The sequence below is a fragment of the Spea bombifrons genome, chromosome 4 (assembly GCF_027358695.1).
Source record: "Spea bombifrons isolate aSpeBom1 chromosome 4, aSpeBom1.2.pri, whole genome shotgun sequence".
NCBI classification, from domain to species: Eukaryota; Metazoa; Chordata; class Amphibia; order Anura; family Pelobatidae; genus Spea; species Spea bombifrons.
This window is the reverse complement of record NC_071090.1, coordinates 46264706-46286716: the sequence shown is the minus strand read 5'-3', so window position 1 is coordinate 46286716 and position 22011 is coordinate 46264706. Positions and strand designations below refer to the sequence as shown.

The 22011-nt window shown below is 38.7% G+C and overlaps 1 protein-coding gene across 2 annotated transcripts; it reads left to right on the top strand.

Annotated features, from left to right (window-relative positions):
* Window positions 1–160: 160 nt before the first annotated feature.
* MDM1 (Mdm1 nuclear protein) lies at window positions 161–19927 on the top strand. Of its 2 annotated transcripts, XM_053464675.1 has the most exons (15): window positions 161–278; window positions 2875–2980; window positions 3339–3676; window positions 4183–4317; window positions 4715–4894; window positions 7964–8106; window positions 8540–8639; window positions 10929–10967; window positions 11920–12095; window positions 12954–13223; window positions 15264–15412; window positions 16211–16344; window positions 16707–16935; window positions 17345–17404; window positions 19397–19927. In XM_053464675.1, exons 1-15 carry the CDS (start codon window positions 261–263, stop codon window positions 19504–19506), a joined length of 2187 nt encoding a protein of 728 aa, XP_053320650.1. In that variant the 5' UTR covers window positions 161–260; the 3' UTR covers window positions 19507–19927. The 2 variants fall into 2 exon arrangements, with proteins under 2 accessions (XP_053320650.1, XP_053320652.1); XM_053464677.1 differs by lacking the exon at window positions 10929–10967 and having other exon boundaries at window positions 186–278.
* Window positions 19928–22011: the final 2084 nt, after the last annotated feature.

The window sequence follows — 22011 nt, the reverse complement described above, 5'->3', positions numbered from 1 at the left end:
CCGCCATATCACTCGTTCTATTCACATTGGGAACAAACCACAACACTCCACGGAGTAAACGGAAATGCGAGGACGCTGCACACCGCCTTCTCATTGGCTTGGCCGCTGTCAGTGCCGTTTGGGCGCGCATGTGCAGTGCGGTATGGACGCTCCGCTGCAGCTTTGCCAAGGTAACAGTATGTGTTTACAGGCAGCGGTTAGGGGCCGAGCAGGTCATCACATAATCCGCCGCACGTACAAGTCAGAAGGGCTCCTACATCATGCCGGTCCGTTTCAAGGTGCGAATGACGGAATGTGCTAAGTAACTATTGATTATAAACGTTATAAACAGGGATTCATAGTCTTTATCATTGCAACCTAAGGCAGTGATGACTAAATACTGCGCGGTACAATGATCGTACCTTTAAGACATTTGTTAAAGAAGTGAAAGTGTGGGGTCTGGGGGAGGCAAATATGTAATACAATATATCGTATAGCTGCGCTGTATGCTAGTGAACAGAAATTATAATTGAACGTGAGCATTTGTAGTTTGCCTGGGGTTAACAGTATACAACATGGGGTAAAACAGATTGGAGCTATTCTTTATAACGCTTATTTACATACTTGGAATCAGCATTGGAACTGTATGAGAACTACTAGGCTATGTTAAAAGTGCAAAGGGGTATTCCATTTGAGGTGCAATGACAGGGGTAGCACCTAATGTCTTTGTGATCGACGTTTAACCCAAATGTCACTTAGGAGTTCATTCATTAAAGTGAATGCATTCGTTGCATTCTATGCATTATAAAAGTCACTGGCAAATATCTGAAAAAAAAAACATGGGAGCTGGCCCTGCATGATGCATAGTTTAATCAGTGAGCTGACTTTAAAGAAATCCTGCTGATTTAAATATGCTTTATGCAGGGCCACCAGTTATTCTTGGAGCAAAAGCTTGTAAGGTACATAAGATGAAACTTCATCTCTCCTGCAAAGTACTTCTTTAGTGAATAAACCCCTATCTACTTGGATTTTGCCAAGGCGTTTGACACGGTTCCACACAATAGGTTAGTATTCAAACTGAAAGAAATTGGCCTAGATGCAAATTCTTGCTCTTGGGTAGAACATTGGCTTAGAGGTAGAGAACAGAGAGTTGTTATAAATGGTAAATTTTCAAGCTGGTCAAAAGTGGTAAGTGGTGTCCCTCAGGGTTCTGTTCTGGGACCAATTTTATTCAACATATTTATAAATGACCTGGCAGGAGGCATTGAAAGTCATGTTTCTGTGTTTGCAGATGACACAAAACTAGGTAAAGTTATACAGGGCAAGCAGGATATTACTGTGCTGCAGAGGGATCTAGATAGACTGGGGGACTGGGCACTCAAATGGCAGATGAAATTCAATGTAGATAAATGTAAAGTTATGCACTTCGGGGTAGCGAATGCACAAGCAACCTACACCCTAAACGGTAGTGAATTAGGGGTAATGACAAATGAGAAGGATTTGGGAATTGTTATAGACAACAAACTAGGCAACAATGTGCAGTGTCAGTCTGCGGTTGCTAAGGCCAGTAAGGTATTGTCGTGTATAAAAAGGGGCATCAAGTCGCGGAATAAAGATATAATTTTGCCTCTGTATAAATCAATGGTAAGGCCGCACCTTGAGTATGCTGTGCAGTTTTGGGCACCTTTTCTAAAGAAGGATATCATAGCACTAGAAAGGGTGCAGAGGCGGGCTACAAAATTAATAAAAGGAATGGAGCACTATAGTTATGAAGAAAGGTTAACTAATTTAAATCTGTTTAGTTTAGAAAAACGTCGCCTCAGAGGGGATATGATAACGTTATATAAATATATTCGGGGCCAATACAAACCATTGTGTGGAAATCTGTTCATAAACAGGACTATGCATAGGACACGTGGTCATGCGTTTAGACTGGAAGAAAGGAGATTTAGACTAAAGCAGAGGAAAGGGTTTTTTACAGTAAGGACAATAAGGATGTGTAATTCTCTGCCTGCAGAGGTAGTTTTATCAGAGTCTGTACAGACGTTTAAACTGCAACTGGATGGATACCTGGAAAAACATAATATTCGGGGATATAATCTTTAATTATGGGGAAACAGCTTATTGATCCAAGGAGAAATCTGACTGCCATTTTGGGGTCAAGAAGGAATTTTTTCCCCTGGTTAGTGCAAAATTGGAAAGAGCGAAGCCGGGGTTTTTTGCCTTCTTTTGGATCAAACAGCAACAAATTAACAGATATAGGAAAGGCTGAACTTGATGGACGCATGTCTTTTTTCAGCCTATGTAACTATGTAACTATGTACTAATGGCAGAGGTCGATAAATCTGGTTTGGTTCTAGGATCCAACCAAAAAAATGCATGAGCCACTTTTTTCCCCAATGATAATTACACACAAGCTAATATACTTTACACACCTACATACAAACACATTGACAGGTCAACAGATACTTAGTAGCATACATACTAACACAGGGTAAGACACACACACTTTTTTACCCCTACCTTGGCTCAGGACAGCTCTTCTGTTCACTTGCAGGCCTCACACGCTAGTTGCGTCTTAGTGTCGTGAAATAACTTTGTTTCCCCACATTAAGACTCCCAGATAGGGAAAGGTTTGGTAACCTCCGTTGCACCGAAGGTTTTAATGGAGGCACCCCGAACCCTGCTAATGGATTACAAGAATGTCCACATACACTGGTGGCCCTGTAAAGTCTCTTTGTAAACCCCTGCATGATGAGTCTTCCCCTTGCAAGTTTACTAATGTGTCAAAAATTTCTAAAAATAACCAATTATAATCATGATCCATATGTTTATTTTAGTCAATTTAAGCTATTAATTTATTTTCTTCTTTTATTACATGTGATTTAAATAAAGGGTTTATCAGAATATGACAGGAACTTCAAATGGAAGGTACCGGAGGTCTCCAATCAAGATCCAACACTGCTCTCCAGATGGGCAGGCCTCCGTTCCGATGAACTTGGTATGTTTTAAAACAGTCCCACAACAACCCTTCTTTCAATTAAAAATAATTGCTGTGTTTATTACATTTTATGTATATGTCATTTATAAATTAAAAGAAAAGTATTATCTATAAATAACAATGATTTTCTTATTAAAACATTAATTCATGTATAATACAGTGTATTTTCTATCGATTAAAACAAGCTAGGGCAATTTGTTCGTAATTTCTGAGCCAACCTTCATCGATATGATACCTATTTAATGTGTCTTATGTATGATAAATGACAAAAGACGTAAATCGCATTTCACATTACCTGTTGTATACTTCAATATGTTTTCATGAATCTCTTATTTTCATGAATCTCTCTTACTATAAGGTATTACTAAAGAGCCTTGCTTTACGGCGAAACGACGAGTGCCATACTACAACTCACAAATTTCAAAATCTTTTCAATGGAAAGAAGCGGAAGCAGAAAATGATGGTAAATGTGCTAATAAAATTGGTTTACACATTGATGCGGACGAGGATCTAAAGGGTGAAGAGGAAATGCATACTCCCGATGCACCACGATTAATCAAACGACCCAGCTCTACCTCTGTACCATCCAAAGAATTGTCTACAAATAACAATGTTAAAGGGAAAGAGTTACAAGTCAGTCTGGCAGAAGATAACAAAAACATGTCAAAAGCAAGTCCCAAGACAGAAGCACGTGGGGTAAGAATGAATTCTCTTAACCATCTTAATCTATTAATCTAATGCATGTTTATGTCACGTATGCATTAATAAGCCATGTCACATGTACCAGAAACTATAGCTTAGGTAGTTAAGATCTGAAACATGTTTGCTGTAAATAGCATCAACTTACTGGCATTCATACTTCAGCTTCAGAAGAATTCCATATATTTGACTAAAGTGATTTGTTTGCCCTTTAAAAACATTTTGTGGTCATTGAGGAAAAAGCTTGTATTACAAAAAAATTTAATGTGTGGCTGCGAATATCCGCCTCATTATCACAAGTGTTTTCCCCCTGACTTATATAGATGGGCTATGTTAATCTTTACCCTTAAAACAGGATTTATGTGTACCTTTTTGTTTACTTAATAATTCATGTTCTTTCGCAATATAGCATTGGCTGTAAATTTCTACACATTTTTTTTATTTCTGGAAGTTCATAGCAAAGTTAAAAAAAGAACAATTTTAATAAAATATTCTATTTAAAGTTTCACAGGGTTCTTCAAAGAAAAGCTGGTTTGAACATAGTCCCATCACAGCCATCTCTGAAAATGTCTGAATACAGACGGCAGTTTGATACGAAAAGCCCTGTAGAAAATTCTCCAATACTTGCTGCAGAGCAGGTAATGACATTGCTTGATTATAAACATTTCTGTATTTTTAGAAATTCTGACTTATAGAATTGCCTATAGAATTTATTTTTGCCCTGATAATAGTTTTGTATGGCAGAAAACTTGGCAGCATAAATAAATGTTAGAAAGATTTAATCTAAGTTTAAGTGTACATGATATTTCTACTTACCTTGTTTGTATACTCTGCACGCAGACACCATAGGCGATTCTGTGTCTCTCTTAATCGTTTATACGTTTCTGTCATACCCCCTTTACTCGCCTGCCTTCTCCAAACCACCTTCTGGTCATGATATATGTGATCAGGCTCTGGGAAAAATTCAGATGTTCAGCATACATACATTTTACTGTTAAGTTGATTTATTTTGATTTGGTTTTCATCATGTTGCAGGTCATTTATAATAAAAATAGCACCATACCCCCATTTAAGGTTAAGGCAGCCAGAACACAGACAGAATACAATAGTCAATATAAAGGTTTGCCACCTGCCAAAGGACCTAAATTGAGAAAAAGCTGGGAGGAAAAATATGTTCCTGAATATGAACCAGAACACCACGCTCCTAAGAGAAAAGTAAGTGATCAGTTATCTAAACCAGAGCACATACACTTTTCTCATCCTCCTCTAAACAGCATTTTTATTTCCACTTATAGTAATGGATCTTTACCAAAAAGACAAAGAATTACACTGCCCTATCCACAGGACATTATATATTAATTGCACAAAAAAATTAAATGAATTACCGTATTTGCTCGATTATAAGACGAGGTTTTTTCCAGAGCAAATGCTCTGAAAAATACCCCTCGTCTTATAATCAGGGTCGTCTTATAATCAGACCTCAAATAGGTCTGATTATGAGACTAAGATCCAGATCCCCCGCAGCGATGCAGAGGACCTGGATCCTCCTGTGTTAACCCCCCCCCCCCAACTTACCGGTGCTTCTGAGTCCCCGGTGCTTAGTCCGGGCTGCGTGTAGAGCTCTACGCGATACAATCGCGTAGAGCTCTACATGCTTCCCGGACTAAGCACTGGGGACCCAGATGCAGGGGACCTGGATCCTCCTGTGTTAACCCCCGACCCAACTTACCGGTGCATCTGAGTCCCCGGTGCTTAGTCCGGGCTGCGTGTAGAGCTCTACGCGATATAATTGCGTAGAGCAACTTACCGGTGCATCTGAGTCCCCGGTGCTTAGTCCGGGCTGCGTGTAGAGCTCTACGCGATATAATTGCGTAGAGCTCTACACGATACAATCGCGTAGAGCTCTACACGCTGCCCGGACTAAGCACTGGGGACTCAGAAGCACCGGTAAGCTGGAGGGGGGTGGCATAACACAGGAGGATGCAGGGGACCTGCATCCTCCTGTGTTATGCCCCCTCCAACTTACCGGTGCTTCTGAGTCACCGGTGCTTCTGAGTCCTCGGTGCTTAGTCCGGGCAGCGTGTAGAGCTCTACGCGATTCGCGTGGAGCTCTACATGCTGCCCGGACTAAGCACCTGGGGCTCAGATGCAGGGGACCTGGACCGTCCTGTGTTATGCGCCCCCCCAACTCAGAAGCACCGGTAAGTTTGGAGGAGGGAGGGGGAGTGTTAAATGGGGGGTGTAAGGCATTTCTGGAGGCAGAGTGCTCTGTGAAATGCCTTTTAACCCCTTTAATGCCACTCTGCCTCCTGAAATGCCTTAAACCTCCCTATATGCCACTCTGCCCCATAATATGCTTTTTAACCCTCTAAGTGCCAGAGTGGCATATAGGGTTAAAAGGCATATCATGGGGCACAGTGGCATATAGGGTTAAAAGGCATATCATGGGGCACTGTGGCATTTAGAGGGTTAAAAGGCATATCATGGGGCACAGTGGCATATAGGGGGTATAAGGCACTTCTGGGGCAGATGTGCATAACTGGGGGGCAGGTTGGAAAATAGAAGGAAATAAAACCAAAATATTTTTCTCAAGCATAGCTTTTATTAAAAAAAGTGGTTAAATGAATTAACATTTACTGGTAAAACTTTTTTCCTATAGGGTCGTCTTATATTCAGGCTTTTTCTTTTTTTCCTAAATTAATATTAAGATTTGGGGGGTCGTCTTATAATCAGGGTCGTCTTATAATCGAGCAAATACGGTATTTTTCTGCTTTAACTCTGGGTTCAAACAACCATTAAGGAGAAAAAGCGCCCTTTAAAAAAATAAACACATTTCCAAGAGGGTCTCTCCAGACCCTCCTGAGAACTCTGGGTTGGGCTGAGAACCCTGCAGGTTGAATACAGATACTGCATTCAACCATTCAAGTCAATGCAGCTTAGCTTTCTTATCACGATGTGCTTAGTAAAATAGAAAAAATATTTAAAAAATAAAAAGTTTTTTTATGAGCAAAGGCTAAAATTAACAATGTATCTTTCCAAAGATCCTGACATGGAAAGAGTTAAAATACTAGCATTTCAAATACACATGAGGTGTCTAGTTTAAACAAATGTATGGTTTGTATTGTATGTATTGAACTGGCCTGGTTCAAAGTTGTCCCAAATAGGACATGGGGGGGCAGCATAACCAGATGGTAAAACTCTAAATTCAAAAATGCACTCCTGCTAAATGTGGTCTTTTAGCCACGCAAACCACTCAACAAACCTATGCATGGGTGGTATCACTGTACTTGGAGGGATGTTGTTGCACATATAATGGGGTGTTTGACAGTGACGTATACCCAGGGCCGGCCCTATAATGGGGCAGACTGGGGCAATTGCCCCAGGCGGCACTTTAGAAGGGGCGGCACTTTGCCGCCCCCAGCGCTTTTTTTTTTTTTTTTTTTTTTGAAGCGGAGGAGAGAGAGAGAGGGGCACCGAGTGGTTTTCGCTTACCCGCTCGGCGCCCCTCTCTCTCTCTCTCCTCTGCGGCGAGTCTCCCTGTTCGGTCCCGGTGCCGGCTTGTAATGCAGAGCGCCGGAAGTGACGTCAATTTCCGGCGCTCAGCATTACAAGCCGGCACCGTGGCAGAGCAGGGAGACTCGCCGCAGGACTGTTTAAAGGTAAGTACCGGGGCGGGGATCGTAGATTATGGCGTCCGCGAAGTTTAAAATGCCGCCCCCCCGGCGTCGGCGGGGGGGGGGGCGGTGTTTTAAACTTCGCCCCAGGCGGCGTTAAGTCTTCGGCCGGCCCTGCGTATACCAGGAGCTATAAATACATACCTGAAGTACAATTTGTGTGTGTGTGTGTGGGGGGGGGACTTCCACAAATTTAGGCAAAGGCTGCTAGTAGAATAAGTGCATGGAAAGGCTTAGAATACCAGCTTTTGAAATCCTCTGGGGTGTCTAGTTTTCAAAAATATATGATTTGATGGGGGTAAATTGAACTGACTGGCTTTAAAGATGTCCCAAACAGGGGACAGGTTTACCAGATTTGAAAAAAAAAAATTTGAAATAGCAAAACCCTATTTATTTACTTGCAAAAAAACATAAAAACATTGGGTGGAAAATTCCAGCTAAACACGAGTACCGCGAAATTGTTAAAACAGCCTTGGTCACGAAGGGTACAAAAAGAAAAAAACAGCCTGGTCCTTAACGCATTAAGTACTTAAATCCAAAGGACATTCTGCATTAAATAATAGCAACATTCAGTTTTATGTTTTATCTATTTTTTTTTCCCCATTTTTAGGATAAAAAGAAAAAGACAAATGATGCCATATCCAATTCTGCTAAGTTGGAGAAAACTGAAAGTGAGCAAAATCAAGTAGTTCAAAGACAAATTCTTAAACAGAGGCTTGTTGAAAAGCTTAATCTTCCTTCTAAAGGCTATAGGTATGTCATGCTTTATTGTAACAGTACTTTAGATAATGTCTTCTTGAAAGAGGTCTATGCAAACTCTTTCTATGATTCATTTCTGAAAGTTTCCCCCCAAGAGGCAGTATTGTGCACTTCTTATTTACTATGTAGGGGGTTTCCCTCTAGTAAAAATACACTGTTCAGCTCCTTAAATCTTGTTTGGGACAACAAATAAAAACCCTTTTTAAATGTTTACTTTTGTGTATTCTGAGAATACTGTTGGGATCTTTTTGGTGGGGCCATTTTGATCATTTACACACTTTCTTAATTGATTGAAGAAATGTGTTAATACTTTGTGTCACCTACACTTAAATGGACTTCCCTTTACATGTTACCCCTTAGAATCAGTTAGGATATGCATGGTTCCCTTTTTCTGTTTCATTAAATTATGTTTTAATATTTACCTTAGGAAAGCAAAAACTGAGTATTCTGCCAATTTTCTGTCCCCATCTGAGTATAAATATAAAGATGGAGCTTGGGTGAGAGCTCAGAAAGAAATGCTTGACCAAGTAAGTGACTGTTTGTTATTGGCTCTGTTATTTCAGTTCTAGTTCTACTCTTTTTTTTCTGTCCATGTGTAGCTTGAAAAATAAAATGCATTTAACAAAGGAGATGTTTCAAAGGAGGAGAAATGTTAAGATGAGGATTATATTCCAAAACTAGAAAACACCAGAGGTTATGATGTACCGTAAGATAGTATTACTTCACTGAGATGGTGAATAGATGATACTCCTTTAAAAAATATATTTAAAAATATTTAAAGATATTTACAGTAATTAAGTTTAGCATTGAACAAAACGTTATTTTGGTTTGTTCCAATAAACGTCCTTTTTCTGCAGACCTTGAGGCTGCCATTGTTGTGAGTTATGTGGATCATCTTTCCCACTCAACAACCACATTGAGCTGACGATTTATGTCAAAGCTTGTCTTGAATAATTGAAATCTATGGAGGATAGGGGTTTCATTGTAGAACCCTGCCCGGGACTGTTTTCTTAATCCTGCTCCCTCCCGCTCCCACTGAATTTCTGACCATTACTGCCCACTCTCGCAATGTGTGTGTTCCGCTCCCGCAACATATGTGTCCAATGACGCCCGCTCCCGCCAACATCATTTACAAACATTAATTCCCTCATTCACAGACACTCATTCATTCCCTCAATCACGCATACTCGTTCATACAAACTCCCCCACCCCCTTACCTGAACTGCAGATTTCCCGCGCACTCCCGCAAGGCTGCCTTCGTGTTGCTTGGACACAGTGTCTCTTCTCTTGTCCTGCCGGAACAGAGCAGAGTCATATGACTTAAATTCAAGTGACCGCTGGGTTCCTGGGCAGAACAAGAGAAGAGACGCTGTGTGTGAGCAACGCGAAGACAGCCTTGCGGGAGTGCGTGGGATTATTGGGACCTGCAGGTACATTGTCTGACCGTCCGCAACACCCGAAAGACAGCCCGCACCCAGAATTTTTTTACGGGTCCTGCGGGATCCACGTGATCCAAGGGACCCACATCCCGACACAGTCCTCTATTTCATTGGATAAACATTTTTAGTATTACCATAAAGGGTGAGCTCTGTGTATTATTTTATCGGTGAAAAAAATATCAAATGACTGACAATAATGGCAGCCTCCATATCTGCAGATAAACTGAAGTTTATTGGAACAAAATGAGATAAATTTGAAGTTAAACTACATGAGTATACTTATCGCATGACTGTATTTATTGCTTAAAGACCATTTTTTATGGGACTTCTCCTTTACGATGGGAGTTTAATATAAAATGTAAATTGTAGAGTTTGGGAAAAGTGGCAGATAGCAGCTTGTAAAAAAAAAAATAGGCAAGCGAGATAGGTTAGATGGCCTATCTCGTATGCTTTACAGGTAGTTAGTTGATCTGCCAAATTGTGTAGGTTAAAATGCACAGACTCCTAAAACAGAATTCAGTCTCCCCAAAAAAAGATCCGAATGTTACCATATGTTAGATAATATGCCTTTCAGGCAACACAACCTTAAATGTGATTGCACATTAAATACTTTTGTGACTACAAAACACACACCTTCCCAGAATGTAATGGCATAGAGCTATAAGCCGTGTTGTGTCAGTGTTTGTACCTGCATACACTTATAAGAGCAGTAGATGGCAGCATAAGTTAAAGTAAACATCATCATAAATATAACTCAGTGTGTTATTTCTGTATTAAACAGATCAGAAACAGATCAGAAAAAAGAGTAATGTTCTTCTTATTTTTTTTCTTTTCTATTACATTACTGGTCACACTTTTGTAGTTTGTTGCATTTGCTTAAAGAACTTAAATAAATTATATGGCCCACGCATTAAATATATTTATTTGAATATATGTGTAAAATAATTGTCTTTAGACAAGGCTGTAATTTGAACAGTGACATAATGGTTTATATTATGGTACCGGTAACTAATAGAAAGCCATCTGCCAGAGTGGCATGCCTATGTAGAACAAATGGAGATTGCAGATTTTGCAACCTGGGATTTAAACCTCATTCTTAAGCACTTACATTTTTTGTAGATATTAATCATTTATTATTATGAGCCACAAAACACACATTTTGACATAGATTATAAAATATAATAGCATACATTTTAATAATTTATGTAAACATAATAAATTGCCACACACATTTTCTTCAGCTTTCTAGAACTGTTCACACAGTATACTTGACTATATTGCTGATGTTGTTTGCAGAATAGTTAAATTTGTTCTCTCTGTTCATGTTCGACACGTCAATTTAATAAATTTTATATTACTCTGTGTTCCTCTTTTTAGGGTTCTCATGTCAGTATAGACACCATGTGGGTTGCTGAGGTTTGTTTCACAGAACTCTCAAATCTGTTTTTATATTATACTGTATTTGCTCAATTATAAGATGACCCTGATTATAAAACGACCCCCACAAAATCTGAATATTAAATTAGGAAAAAAAGAAAAAGCCTGAATATGAGACTACCCTATAGGGAAAAAAGTTTCACTAGTAAATATTAATTAATGTAAACGTTTTTTTCATATTTAATAAAAGCCATAATTGAGAAAAATATTTTTTTTGTTTTTATTTCCTTTTATTCGCCAACCTGCCCCCATTTCTGCACATCTGCCCCAGGCTTGCCGCTTTACCCCATGATATGCCTTTTAACCCCCTATATGCCACTCTGCCTCCAGAAATACCTTTTACCCCTATATGCCACTCTGTCATATAGGGGGTTAAAAGTCATATCATGGGGCAGGGTGGCATATAGGGGGTATAAGGCATTTCAAGAGGCAGAGTGGCATATAGGGGGTTAAAAGGCATTTCTGGAGGCTGCTGCTGCTTCCCGCAATTTCGCTGGCGCTCAGTGATAGGCGCCCTGATGGAAGTTCTGGCAGCAGCTGAGGTTACCAGACAGGAGGGTCCAGGTCCCCTGCAGCGCTGCGGGGAATCTGGATCTTAGTCTCGTAGTCAGACCTCTATTTGAGGTCTTATAATCGAGCAAATACGGTACTTGTAATGTGCGCTTTCTTTTAAAGTGTCTTGCTTATTTAAGCTGTGTATTTGTGTATATTGCTATATGCCTCTGCTGTTACATTATGAATTTGCATGTGAATTTGCTTGTCACTGTATGCTTATAACATTATGGCCAATAATCTGTTTATTTACACGTCTAGCTCTATTCTTTTAATGGTATCCAATGTTTCACACGTATAATATATTCCAGATGGCAACTTCATGACCAAAATGTTACATGTTATGGATGCTTAATATCCTTTTTCTTATTTTGTTCAGGTGAGGGAGCTTCACAATAAAGCTGAGTATTATAAGCATCGTTCTCAGGGAACTCATTTCTCACGGGAACATCTAAATCAGATACTTTCTGCCAGCAACAGACTCTGGGATGTGTCATCTAACTCTAGCAGTGAGGAACATTTCAGCAGTAACATTAAGGCTCTTGATCTTGCTGGGTATGTTCAACATGGCAGGTATTATTTGGATGATGAGGAAACAATGCTCAATAATTCAAGTGTTTGTCAGATAAATGTAATTGATTTATTAATTTATTAATTGTGTTTATAAGTAGGGCTGCAGGATTCCACTCTCCTGTTATACGTTCAAAGTAATGCATTTCCCTACAGAAAGTATATGGTAACATTTCTAATCCTAACTAGAAAACTCCACTGAGGAAACAGTGATGGTGAAAGACCTGATGAGGTCTTATATGAGGATATGTCTCATATTCTATAAACAAAGTAGTGAGTAGAATTAGGAAACATAGTTGATAATTCTATAGAAGTAGATTATACATTTATCAAGGTATCATACAGAATAAGGTCAGGGTGGCAATCTGCTAGCTGAGGCTCAGTAGAAATTTTGTAATGCAGAAGGACAACGACCCTACACATCAATGTTTAGAATCTACTACAGAATGGTTTAAGCCTTTTGGAATGCCCCAGTCAATGCCTTGACCTTAACCCGTTAGAGGTGCTGTGGAATAACCTAAAGAGAGCTGTTCATACACGATATCCTAGGAATATGGCTACGCTTAAGCAGTTCTATGAGGAAGAATGGTCCAAAGTTCATTAAAAGTAAAGGGGTTCACTAACTTTTTCCGTGAGCACTGTGAATGTTTAGTGGGTATGTTCAATAAAGACATGAAAGATGATCATTGTTTGTGTGTTATTAGCTTAAGTACATTGTGTTTCTCTACACTTGTGACTTAGATGTAGATCAGATCACATTATATGAGCAGTTAATGCAGAAATGTGTTCATTAACACAGCACGACTAAGCCTTCCTACTTATTCTGTTTTATTGAATTTCTAGATTGAAGACCTCATCTAAGAATGCGAAACTTAATGACTCACCAATAAAATTAAAACCTGCATCCAACACTGGGAATGCTGAGATCTCAGATGCTTCTACCCTCCCTGTCAGAAGAAGATTAGTTTGGGATCAAGATCAGGATACAGATCCAATACAAGAAGCAGCAACATTGGAAGTAGCGGAGAAACCTCCAGGTACGAAGGAGGTACAATATTTTGAGGAGAACAAGGATGAGGATCCTCAGCCCATAGAAGAAAGAGCAGCAGAAAGGTATTATTTATATTATATTACCACAACCTACTGATAGTACTTGTATGTCAAAAATGTAGTCCAGATGTGACAAAAATTGTTTGAACTTCTAAAGGAAATTATTAATCCCATAAAAGAAATCAAAATGATTGGCCTGCTTTTGGTTAAGAATTCAGTCAATTACTGGGAAAATACATGCAATTCTTAATACAACAACATTGCTCTTGGAACCTCTACAACTGCTATCGGCTGTTTATGAACTGTGATGAAAACGTTGTTTGGAATAAAATAAAATCTATGTTTAATAATAAAACATTGTTCTTTAGGATAAGAAATAAATATCGTATCTCTATTTATTTCAATATTTAAAACCATTTGGCCAGATTTCTGCATAACATTCAGATATATGATATCCACCTAGGGGCGCTCGTGTACAATAAACACAGAGCAAGGGAAAAAAACAAAAACGAAAATAATAGTGCAGCAATAAACACAAAAGTGACGTATTTTCACTTCAATAATTGGTTTTCGGGCTTATCTGAACTCTTAGTGATCTGCGTGAAGAAAGGAAAAAAGGACAACATTTTGAGATAAGCCTGAAAATCACAGAAACACTCTGAGTGCAATTATTGCAAATATTTATGAAAATACATCACTGTTTATTGCTGCACTATTATTTTCGTTTTTTTCCCCTTGCTTCTGTGTTTATTGTACATGAGCGTCCCTAGGTGGATATAGTTTTTTGGACGTCAGCATCAGGAGAGTGTTGTTTAGGGCTGCAGCTGTGGGAATATACTAGGAAGGGGGGAGTATTTATATTTTTTACATTTTCACTATTTAACCATTTCACCATAGACACCAGTACTCTGATCAACGTTTTCTTTGAATAGCATACAGATATGCAGGCAAAAATTAGGCCAAGCTATAACACCATTATTTATACATCTTCCTCATTATTCTAATTGCATAGGTCAATATTTTTTTTTTTACTAAGTAAATTCCTTTTTCCCTGCTTTCTTTAGTCTTCTAATATTTTGTTTGATCCTGTTAAAACCTTCAATAAAAATTAGATTGATCACATAAAATGATATGCCCTTTCACATAAATACTGGCTATTTGTAGGATCTATTGTTACACATCATAACTCTCGGAAATTTATGTGCCACCTGCTATGTACTTTTTAAAACTGAATAATTGAACGAACGAGCCGTAAATCTTTCCTACAACATTACATAACGCTATGTAACAGACGGGACATTCCATAATATTTTTGTGATTTTTTATGGTGATCTTCGTAACCTTTGTTTTTTCCCCTGATTGTTGACATTTGCCAGTTGGTGAATAGTATAGCAGTAGGTAAATTTGTGACTCAGCAGGAAGAGGTGAGCTTAACATTACTCACCAGAACACGTAGTGGAACAGGCTTTTTAGCCTCAAAACTCTGCTTAGCGTTTTAAAGAATTTTTTTTTTTTTTTGCTAGGTTTACTAGTTTCTTATGACGGAAAGATTTACAGCAAAGAAGCTTGATGGAAATAAAATGATATTGAACACTAAAACTGATTCCTCTACCCATTTTTTTCCCAGACCTGCATTTTTTTCCTCACTAAATTCTAATTTTAAAATTGTAGAAAGTATTGTTTCATATATCGAGATAGAACTAATGTACAACCTTATCCACTATCAATGCAACCCGTTTTGTTTACCACATACACAATGTATTGTTGCATGTTTCTCCTTTACCCCTAACACTGAATGAAAAAGGACATGGGGGTAAGTGAAGTGGAAATAATAAAAGAGCAAGAACTCAAAAATATAGAGAAATAAAAAAGGCGGGGAGTTAATTATTAGTGCCCAAAAATTATCATGAAGGGCAGTTGTTTGGGATGTTTCTTTCAATTAATGTTTTTCTGTAATGTAATATGTTTCCAGATGCTATTATTCTAAGAAGCTAATGTCTACTGTTTTAATGTCAATCACGATGTCTATTTTGTCTTCTGTATTCTCACCCAGTTGCCAGTTGTTCTTAGTTATAGTAACTGATGTTTCTTTTTCTGTGACAGGGACGAAATAACAAAAACAAATCCATCAGAAGATGGTTCTGAAGCTGCCTCAGTTAGTTCTGAAGTCGGTGGCAGACTTCCAACCCCTAAACTAAGATCATTTGGAGTAGTCCAGCGGACACATCATGATCTGACTACTCCAGCTTCAGGTAAACGCATCCTGATGATACCATGTTGCAAACGCGTAGTGTATGTTTGTTTTTTCAGCATTTGCTTTGTGTTGTTGAAATGTTTCTTAGAAGGGGCTTGTTTTCCAATAAAACTTTGCAGCATTTAGAAGATGCTTTTGCTCGTTATCTTGTTACTTGTTAATTTATATGGTGAGAGGGCATTATATGCACATCAAATTAATAGTGGTTAGGGAGTTAAAACCACAACTCTCCTGTCGACTGCCCCATTTCTTAAGCGACATCTCTGTTACATTTTACTAGCCATTTTTGGGCGATCAAGTGAGCTGAATTGATAACCCTACATGATTTGTGGTCATCTCCGTTTTTAAAACTCTTCTATAAGTATTTACACTTTTTTTCTACATACCGACTTGACAAAGTTTCAGGCTCTAAATCTGATGTATGATTCCTGTGTCCTAGTCTCTGCTTAAACGTCTTAAAGCCTCCCTTTCCCCGGACAAAGGATTAAGTTATAGAAGTAAGCTCCCAAACATCCTCTAGCTTGCCTTTCAGAAGGGAACTCATCTGTGCTGGTACCATAGGGTGAGAGGTATTCCGTCGAAGATCTCTGTATCTTGTATCCTCTAGTGGAACAGATGATGGAGATTTGTGTCAGCACATACCCTTGCTCCTCTCAGTCTACTGCTATAGGCACAGTCAGATAAAGCTTCAAATTTGCTCTACTGTGCTTTGTGATTCCGTGCTCCTGCCAGAAATTTACTTGGAAAATACAATAAAGGGTTTGTAATGTCCTAATGTTTTCTTTTTTTGTTATAGGTGGGGCTTTGTTGGTATCCCCAACAAAACCTTTCATTCATACTCCCGATAAGAAAAAGAAAGGTGATTCCAATGAGCACTATTCTTCAATTAAATCCATCTCCAAGGAGCATCTTAAAAGCTTGCCTAATAAGGTAATGCAAACTCTTAGCATAAATAACTGCTTGACATAAAAACACAAGATTGGAAATGCAAAAGCTTTTGATGCAACTGATGGATCTTTATTTTTTCTCTTAGTATTAAATTTTGTATCTCCATAGAAATTTCATTGATCTAGAACTGATATTTGCAGATAGTGAGGGATTTCTTTGCTTTTTGAGCTGATTGATTTGTAGGCCATCTGTTGATCATAGTTTTTTTAACTATACAGTGAGCTGAAATAAAATATTTTATCTCATGATTACTATTAATTACTTAATGCAGTCATTGGTGATGTTTCAAGATTTAATAATACAAAATTTTATTTTTATAATTTTTAACATGTTTCTTTTGCCAGAATGGAGCACTGTCTGCAAGTTCTCCACCAGCTGCTGGTATCAAGACAGTAGATCCAATACCATTGAGAAAGGAACAATGGCCAGAAATTGAAAAGCCGTTGACTCCGGTTTTTTCGTATCCGATGGAAAGATCGCCAGTACAGAGGCCTTTTGTTTCCTTACCTCAGCAAAGGAATCCATCTTGTTGCATACATGGTGCACTAAGGGACCCAGAGTTTCAACATAATGGTAAAAATTTAAAATATTATAGTAGGTTGACTGAACATGTGTTTAAATGAGGACTGTTTCTCTAAAAGCAATGGAACCCTGTGGGGATGCTTTGTGTGTTTTAATTTCCTTTGGTAAAGTGCTGTCTTCTATGTTACTGTAACCGTTGTTAAAATTGAACAGATGGGTTAAATTAAATAACTTGGTGAACCATTTATTTCCAAACCTATGTAAAAGTGAGGCTAAAAACATTTTTAGATGTACTAGTTCTGTCTGATTAGAATTTACTGAAGCAGCAACAGTTCAATTTGCTTTATACCTTTACTTCATTCTTCCTAAATAATTTTGAGGTCCAGAGACTACTGGGAGCATCTCTATTTTTCTTTATTACTTTTTTAACCATGTCAAATTAAACAAAAATGTCTTTCAGGAGATTTTGGAAAACCCAACTATTATAAAATTCCAGTGAGCGATGATTGTGAAATTGAAGGTATGGATGCATAATATCAAGCAAAATTTGGGGATTTTTTTGTGGTAGAGGCTACCCCCTGATGATGTTACCATGACATCATTAGGGTATCTTTTATTATTATATATATATATATATATATATATATATATATATATATATATACTGTGTTTTCCCTTGATCTCTTTAGCCCTGGTTTCCTGATAACAAACAATGCAAGTTTGCAATGAATTATTATTTGGGCACATGATTGTGAGCTAGCAAAAAATGGCAGCTTTCATTTCTGGGTTCTTTATAAATGTTTTATTTGGAATGAGTTATTGGTTAACATAGGGGTCCTATAGGCGTACCTAGAGTATTTGGCACCCGGGGCGGATCCTGTATGTGGCACCCCCCCCACACACTTTAAAACTACCTGGCCGAAACTGAATATGACCCCCCCACACACCATTAAAAAATCTAACACTTTTATTTAAAGTAAGTAACACATCAAAATAGGACAAAACAATTAAATAACAATATATATATATAATTGTTAACAGCAATCACATTCCTATCATGCCCAGGCATACCCAGATTCCAGGAGGCACTCGCAGACTTGGCATGATAGGAGTATGATTGCCCTATCTACCCCTTCTCACTCCCTTCTGCCCTATCTACTCCTTCTCACTCCCTTCTCCCTATCTACCCCTCCTAACTATCTACCCTCTCCCTCTTTGAAGTTCACTTACCTTTCAGGAGTCCTGCGGTGGGGGTGCAAGGCCTCTGTCTCCCAGCTCTGCCACTGTATGGAACAGTATAGAGTGATGGGAGCTATGATGTACTTTAGAACATAATTATATAATGAAAAATACATTGGAAATGGTACAGCATAACAATCCACACACACATACCAATCCACACATATACCAATCCACACACACATACCAATCCACACATATACCAATCCACACATATACCAATCCACACACATATACCAATCCCCACACACATACCAATCCCCACACACATACCAATCCACACACACATACCAATCCACACACACATACCAATCCACACACACATACCAATCCACACACACATACCAATCCACACACACATACCAATCAACACACATACCAATCCACACACAAATACCAATCCACACAAACATACCAATCCACACACACATACCAATCCACACACACATACCAATCCACACACACACCAATCCACACACACACCAATCCACACATATACCAATCCACACACACATACCAATCCACACACGCACCAATCCACACACAAATACCAATCCACACAAACATACCAATCCACACACACATACCAATCCACACACACATACCAATCCACTCTCACTGCCACTCTCACTGAATGCTTTCCTACCTTTCCTCTTTTCTCCTTACAGCTCCTTTTCCTGCTCTTCGCACCTCTTCTTCAGTTCTTCTGTCTTCTTCCGGGTCAGAGGGCACGGACAGCGGTGGGCGCGGCTTCAGTGTTGTGCGCCGGGATCTGACAACAAACCCCGGCGCACAACAGCTGTTGCCGCGTGGATCGCAAGGGAGCGGTATCGGAGGTCTTTAACAGACCTCCGGCTCCCTTGAGTGATTTTAAGCCGGGTTCAAGGGAGATCCTTGAACCGGCTTAAAATCACTCAAGGGAGCCGGTGGTCTGTTAAAGACCTCCGATACCGCTCCCTTGCAAGCCTGCTCCTCCAGCGGCGGACATTACTGTCCGTCTCTGGAGGGGTGCCGGCAAGTTGGCACCCCCCTGATGAGCGGCACCCGGTGCGGACCGCCCCCCCGCCCCCCGCTAGGTACGCTACTGGGTCCAGGTTAGCTAGTATCTGGAAACCCAATAGCAATAAGAAGATTAGATGTCATAAACCAATGCAGCAGCAGCCAAAGCAGACACAGGATATTTTTTCTTTACACAGAACAAACTCAAAAAAAACAGTTGGATTAATTTTTTTAACGTTGGTCTTATCACTGCTTTTTGTGTCTATTTTGACAGATGACAGACTTTCTCAGATCTCCGCCAGATCTGCAGCTTCAAGCTCTCTGGCATCACAGGTATTGGAGCGTGCGCAGAAAAGAAAGGAGCATTTTTGGGGCAAGAAGTGAATCACACAGAATTCACTATGACCATACTGAATATGTTGATGTATGATTTTTTTTTTTTACTGTGATTGGTATTTTCATATTTAAATATATTTTTAATATTATACATGAACGGTATTTATGTAGTTGCAAGGTCAGTTATTAAAGTTCAAAACCAGACATAAGTCCACGTAATTCAAACTATCTTAAGATATACATTTGCAGTATTTTTCATGTTTTTGCTATGTCTCTCTCCCTAATTTCCCTTTTCTCAATTGTTGTACCCATACAATGTAGGAATTTTTTGAGACAAGTAGGCCTTTCTTTTAAAACCATATTAATAAATTAAACGTTTGTTCACATTTATGTGTAGAAATTATACACAGCTAGTGCAAATGGAAAAAACCCCCCACAAATATATTCATTAAATGCTGTCACGGAGCTGGCTAGTCTGACCGACTACCTCCTCTTACATGTGCTCCCTTAGCCTGGGACACCACACACCACACGCCGAGACTCAGTGTAGGGTAAAACCAAACGAAGACTGATTTATTTTAGAAACACAGGTCTGAATATAGCCAGCAAAACACACATTTACATAAAATAAGATATTGGGACACAAACCGCCCCCTTAATCTCCCAGAGACAACAGGGGCAGTAACGGGATTAACAATACAATAGGGGGGAGACTGATTTATAAAACATTAAACTGAAGCAATGGTGGTCACTCCCTGGTTGCAGATCCTGGCTGTCTGCAGGAGATAATCCCCTCAGCCAGTGATGAGATGATACTGCTGGGGGTGACACAGAAGTCTTTACAAACCCAGGGCCCATAGTCAATAGGGAGGAGGCTGGCAGTCAGGCCTCTCCAGTGGTCCCAGTGATGGAGGGTTCCATCACAAATGCCCTATGTGATTTTCACTTATTTTATGTTTTAAGTTTTTTTTTTTTAGGTTTTTCTTTTCTTCTTTTTGTATCATTTTTTTAAACCCTTGCCAAACCCTATACCTCAACCTAACCTGATCTAACAGATTATCTGCTAATTAACCACTCACCACACTAACTAAATACAAATATTAAATATCTTAAAAATTGAACCCCTTAGGGTCAAGTTAAAAAATATTGTTTTGGAAAACAGTAAAGCACTTTTATTTATTTTTTACTTTACTCTCTATGTCCCCGTCTAATGTCCACAGTGAGTACAGGAGAGACAAATGCAGTGCTTACAAGCATTACCTTTTGTCATCTGATGTCAACCATGCATTTCAGCATTGGCTGTAGAAACGATCACATGTGCAAAAAAAACTGCTCTGGTCATGGAACAGTCAGCAACAGAGGTGCCCAAGTAATCATGGCGATATGGGAGTGATTTTGACTAATAACGTCAGGTATGTCACAGGTCCTGTAGGACCATTTTCTATGATGTACCTGGTACGCCATCAGTCGCAAAGGGGTTAAAGGGGATACATTTCCTTCATTGCTTACCTAATTTCCCTTACTAGCTGTTATTTAAAAACAAAAAACCTTACCAATGAAAGCCCTCCATAGCATTTTGTAATTTTTATTACGGCCCTCGTACACATTTTGGAGATTTTTACATGTAATACTGAAACATTTTCCTGTTTGTTTAAGTATAAACACATATGTCCTCTATATTTCTGATATGGAATGTAATAGTTCATTAAATTGTTCAGTAAACAAGTAATAAGGCATTTTTTTTATACAATTTTGTCTTATCCTTTTAACTGTTGTGATGTTCTACATTGTGTTAGTTTTGTATAAAGAAGAGCTAAAAAGGCCAATTTGTTGGAATCACGCTTCATTACTGAGTAAAGTTATTATTGGAGGAAATCTGTTTTAAACATGACACTACACTTAGCTGCAGGGTTAGAGGGCAATTTACCTGTAAATATCTGCCTGTGCCTAGAAAACATGAGTGTTAGGTTTTCTGATGCAACCACAAAACCCTATATAAACCGTTTTATAAATCTTGCTTAAGTGAATGTGGTCAGTCTTAAAAGAAAGGCAGTTTTGTGGCTACATTTGCTGGCGGTACATGATAAAATTCTCACGATGACTATGTTAGAAAATTTCTGCAACCTTGATTTAGTATACTTTTTTATAAGCCAGAATATTTTGATGTTGAATCTATGTATTTTATGACACTTTTTCTGAAGTTTGAATGCAGTGTTCCCTGTGTGTATTAGAACAGCACAAGTTTTACTATGGTAGATTAATTCATGTGACTGATATTGTAGTTTTTTATTTTTGTAAATTTTATAATTAAAATAAATCAGTTTGGAATTCTCTGGTATCAGCTTTGTTATGTTTTTTCTAATGATGGAACGTCACTACTTTTTTATATATATATTGTAGCTTTTCATTGCATTTTTAGTGAACATAAAATACCAAGGGTTACAGAAATCAAAACAGGGGAGACCAACGGGGTAAACATTCTAGAATGTTACTGCTTAAATGATCCTTGTAAGGCTACTAAAAATAAATAAGGGTTCCACCAGCTCCTGCCAT

Excerpts from the sequence above, each read along its gene's own strand:
- MDM1 (XM_053464675.1), top strand. Across the intron at positions 2,981-3,338 it reads CCTCCGTTCCGATGAACTTG|GTATTACTAAAGAGCCTTGC; the intron begins GTATGTTTTAAA and ends TCTTACTATAAG. Across the intron at positions 12,096-12,953 it reads AAGGCTCTTGATCTTGCTGG|ATTGAAGACCTCATCTAAGA; the intron begins GTATGTTCAACA and ends TTGAATTTCTAG.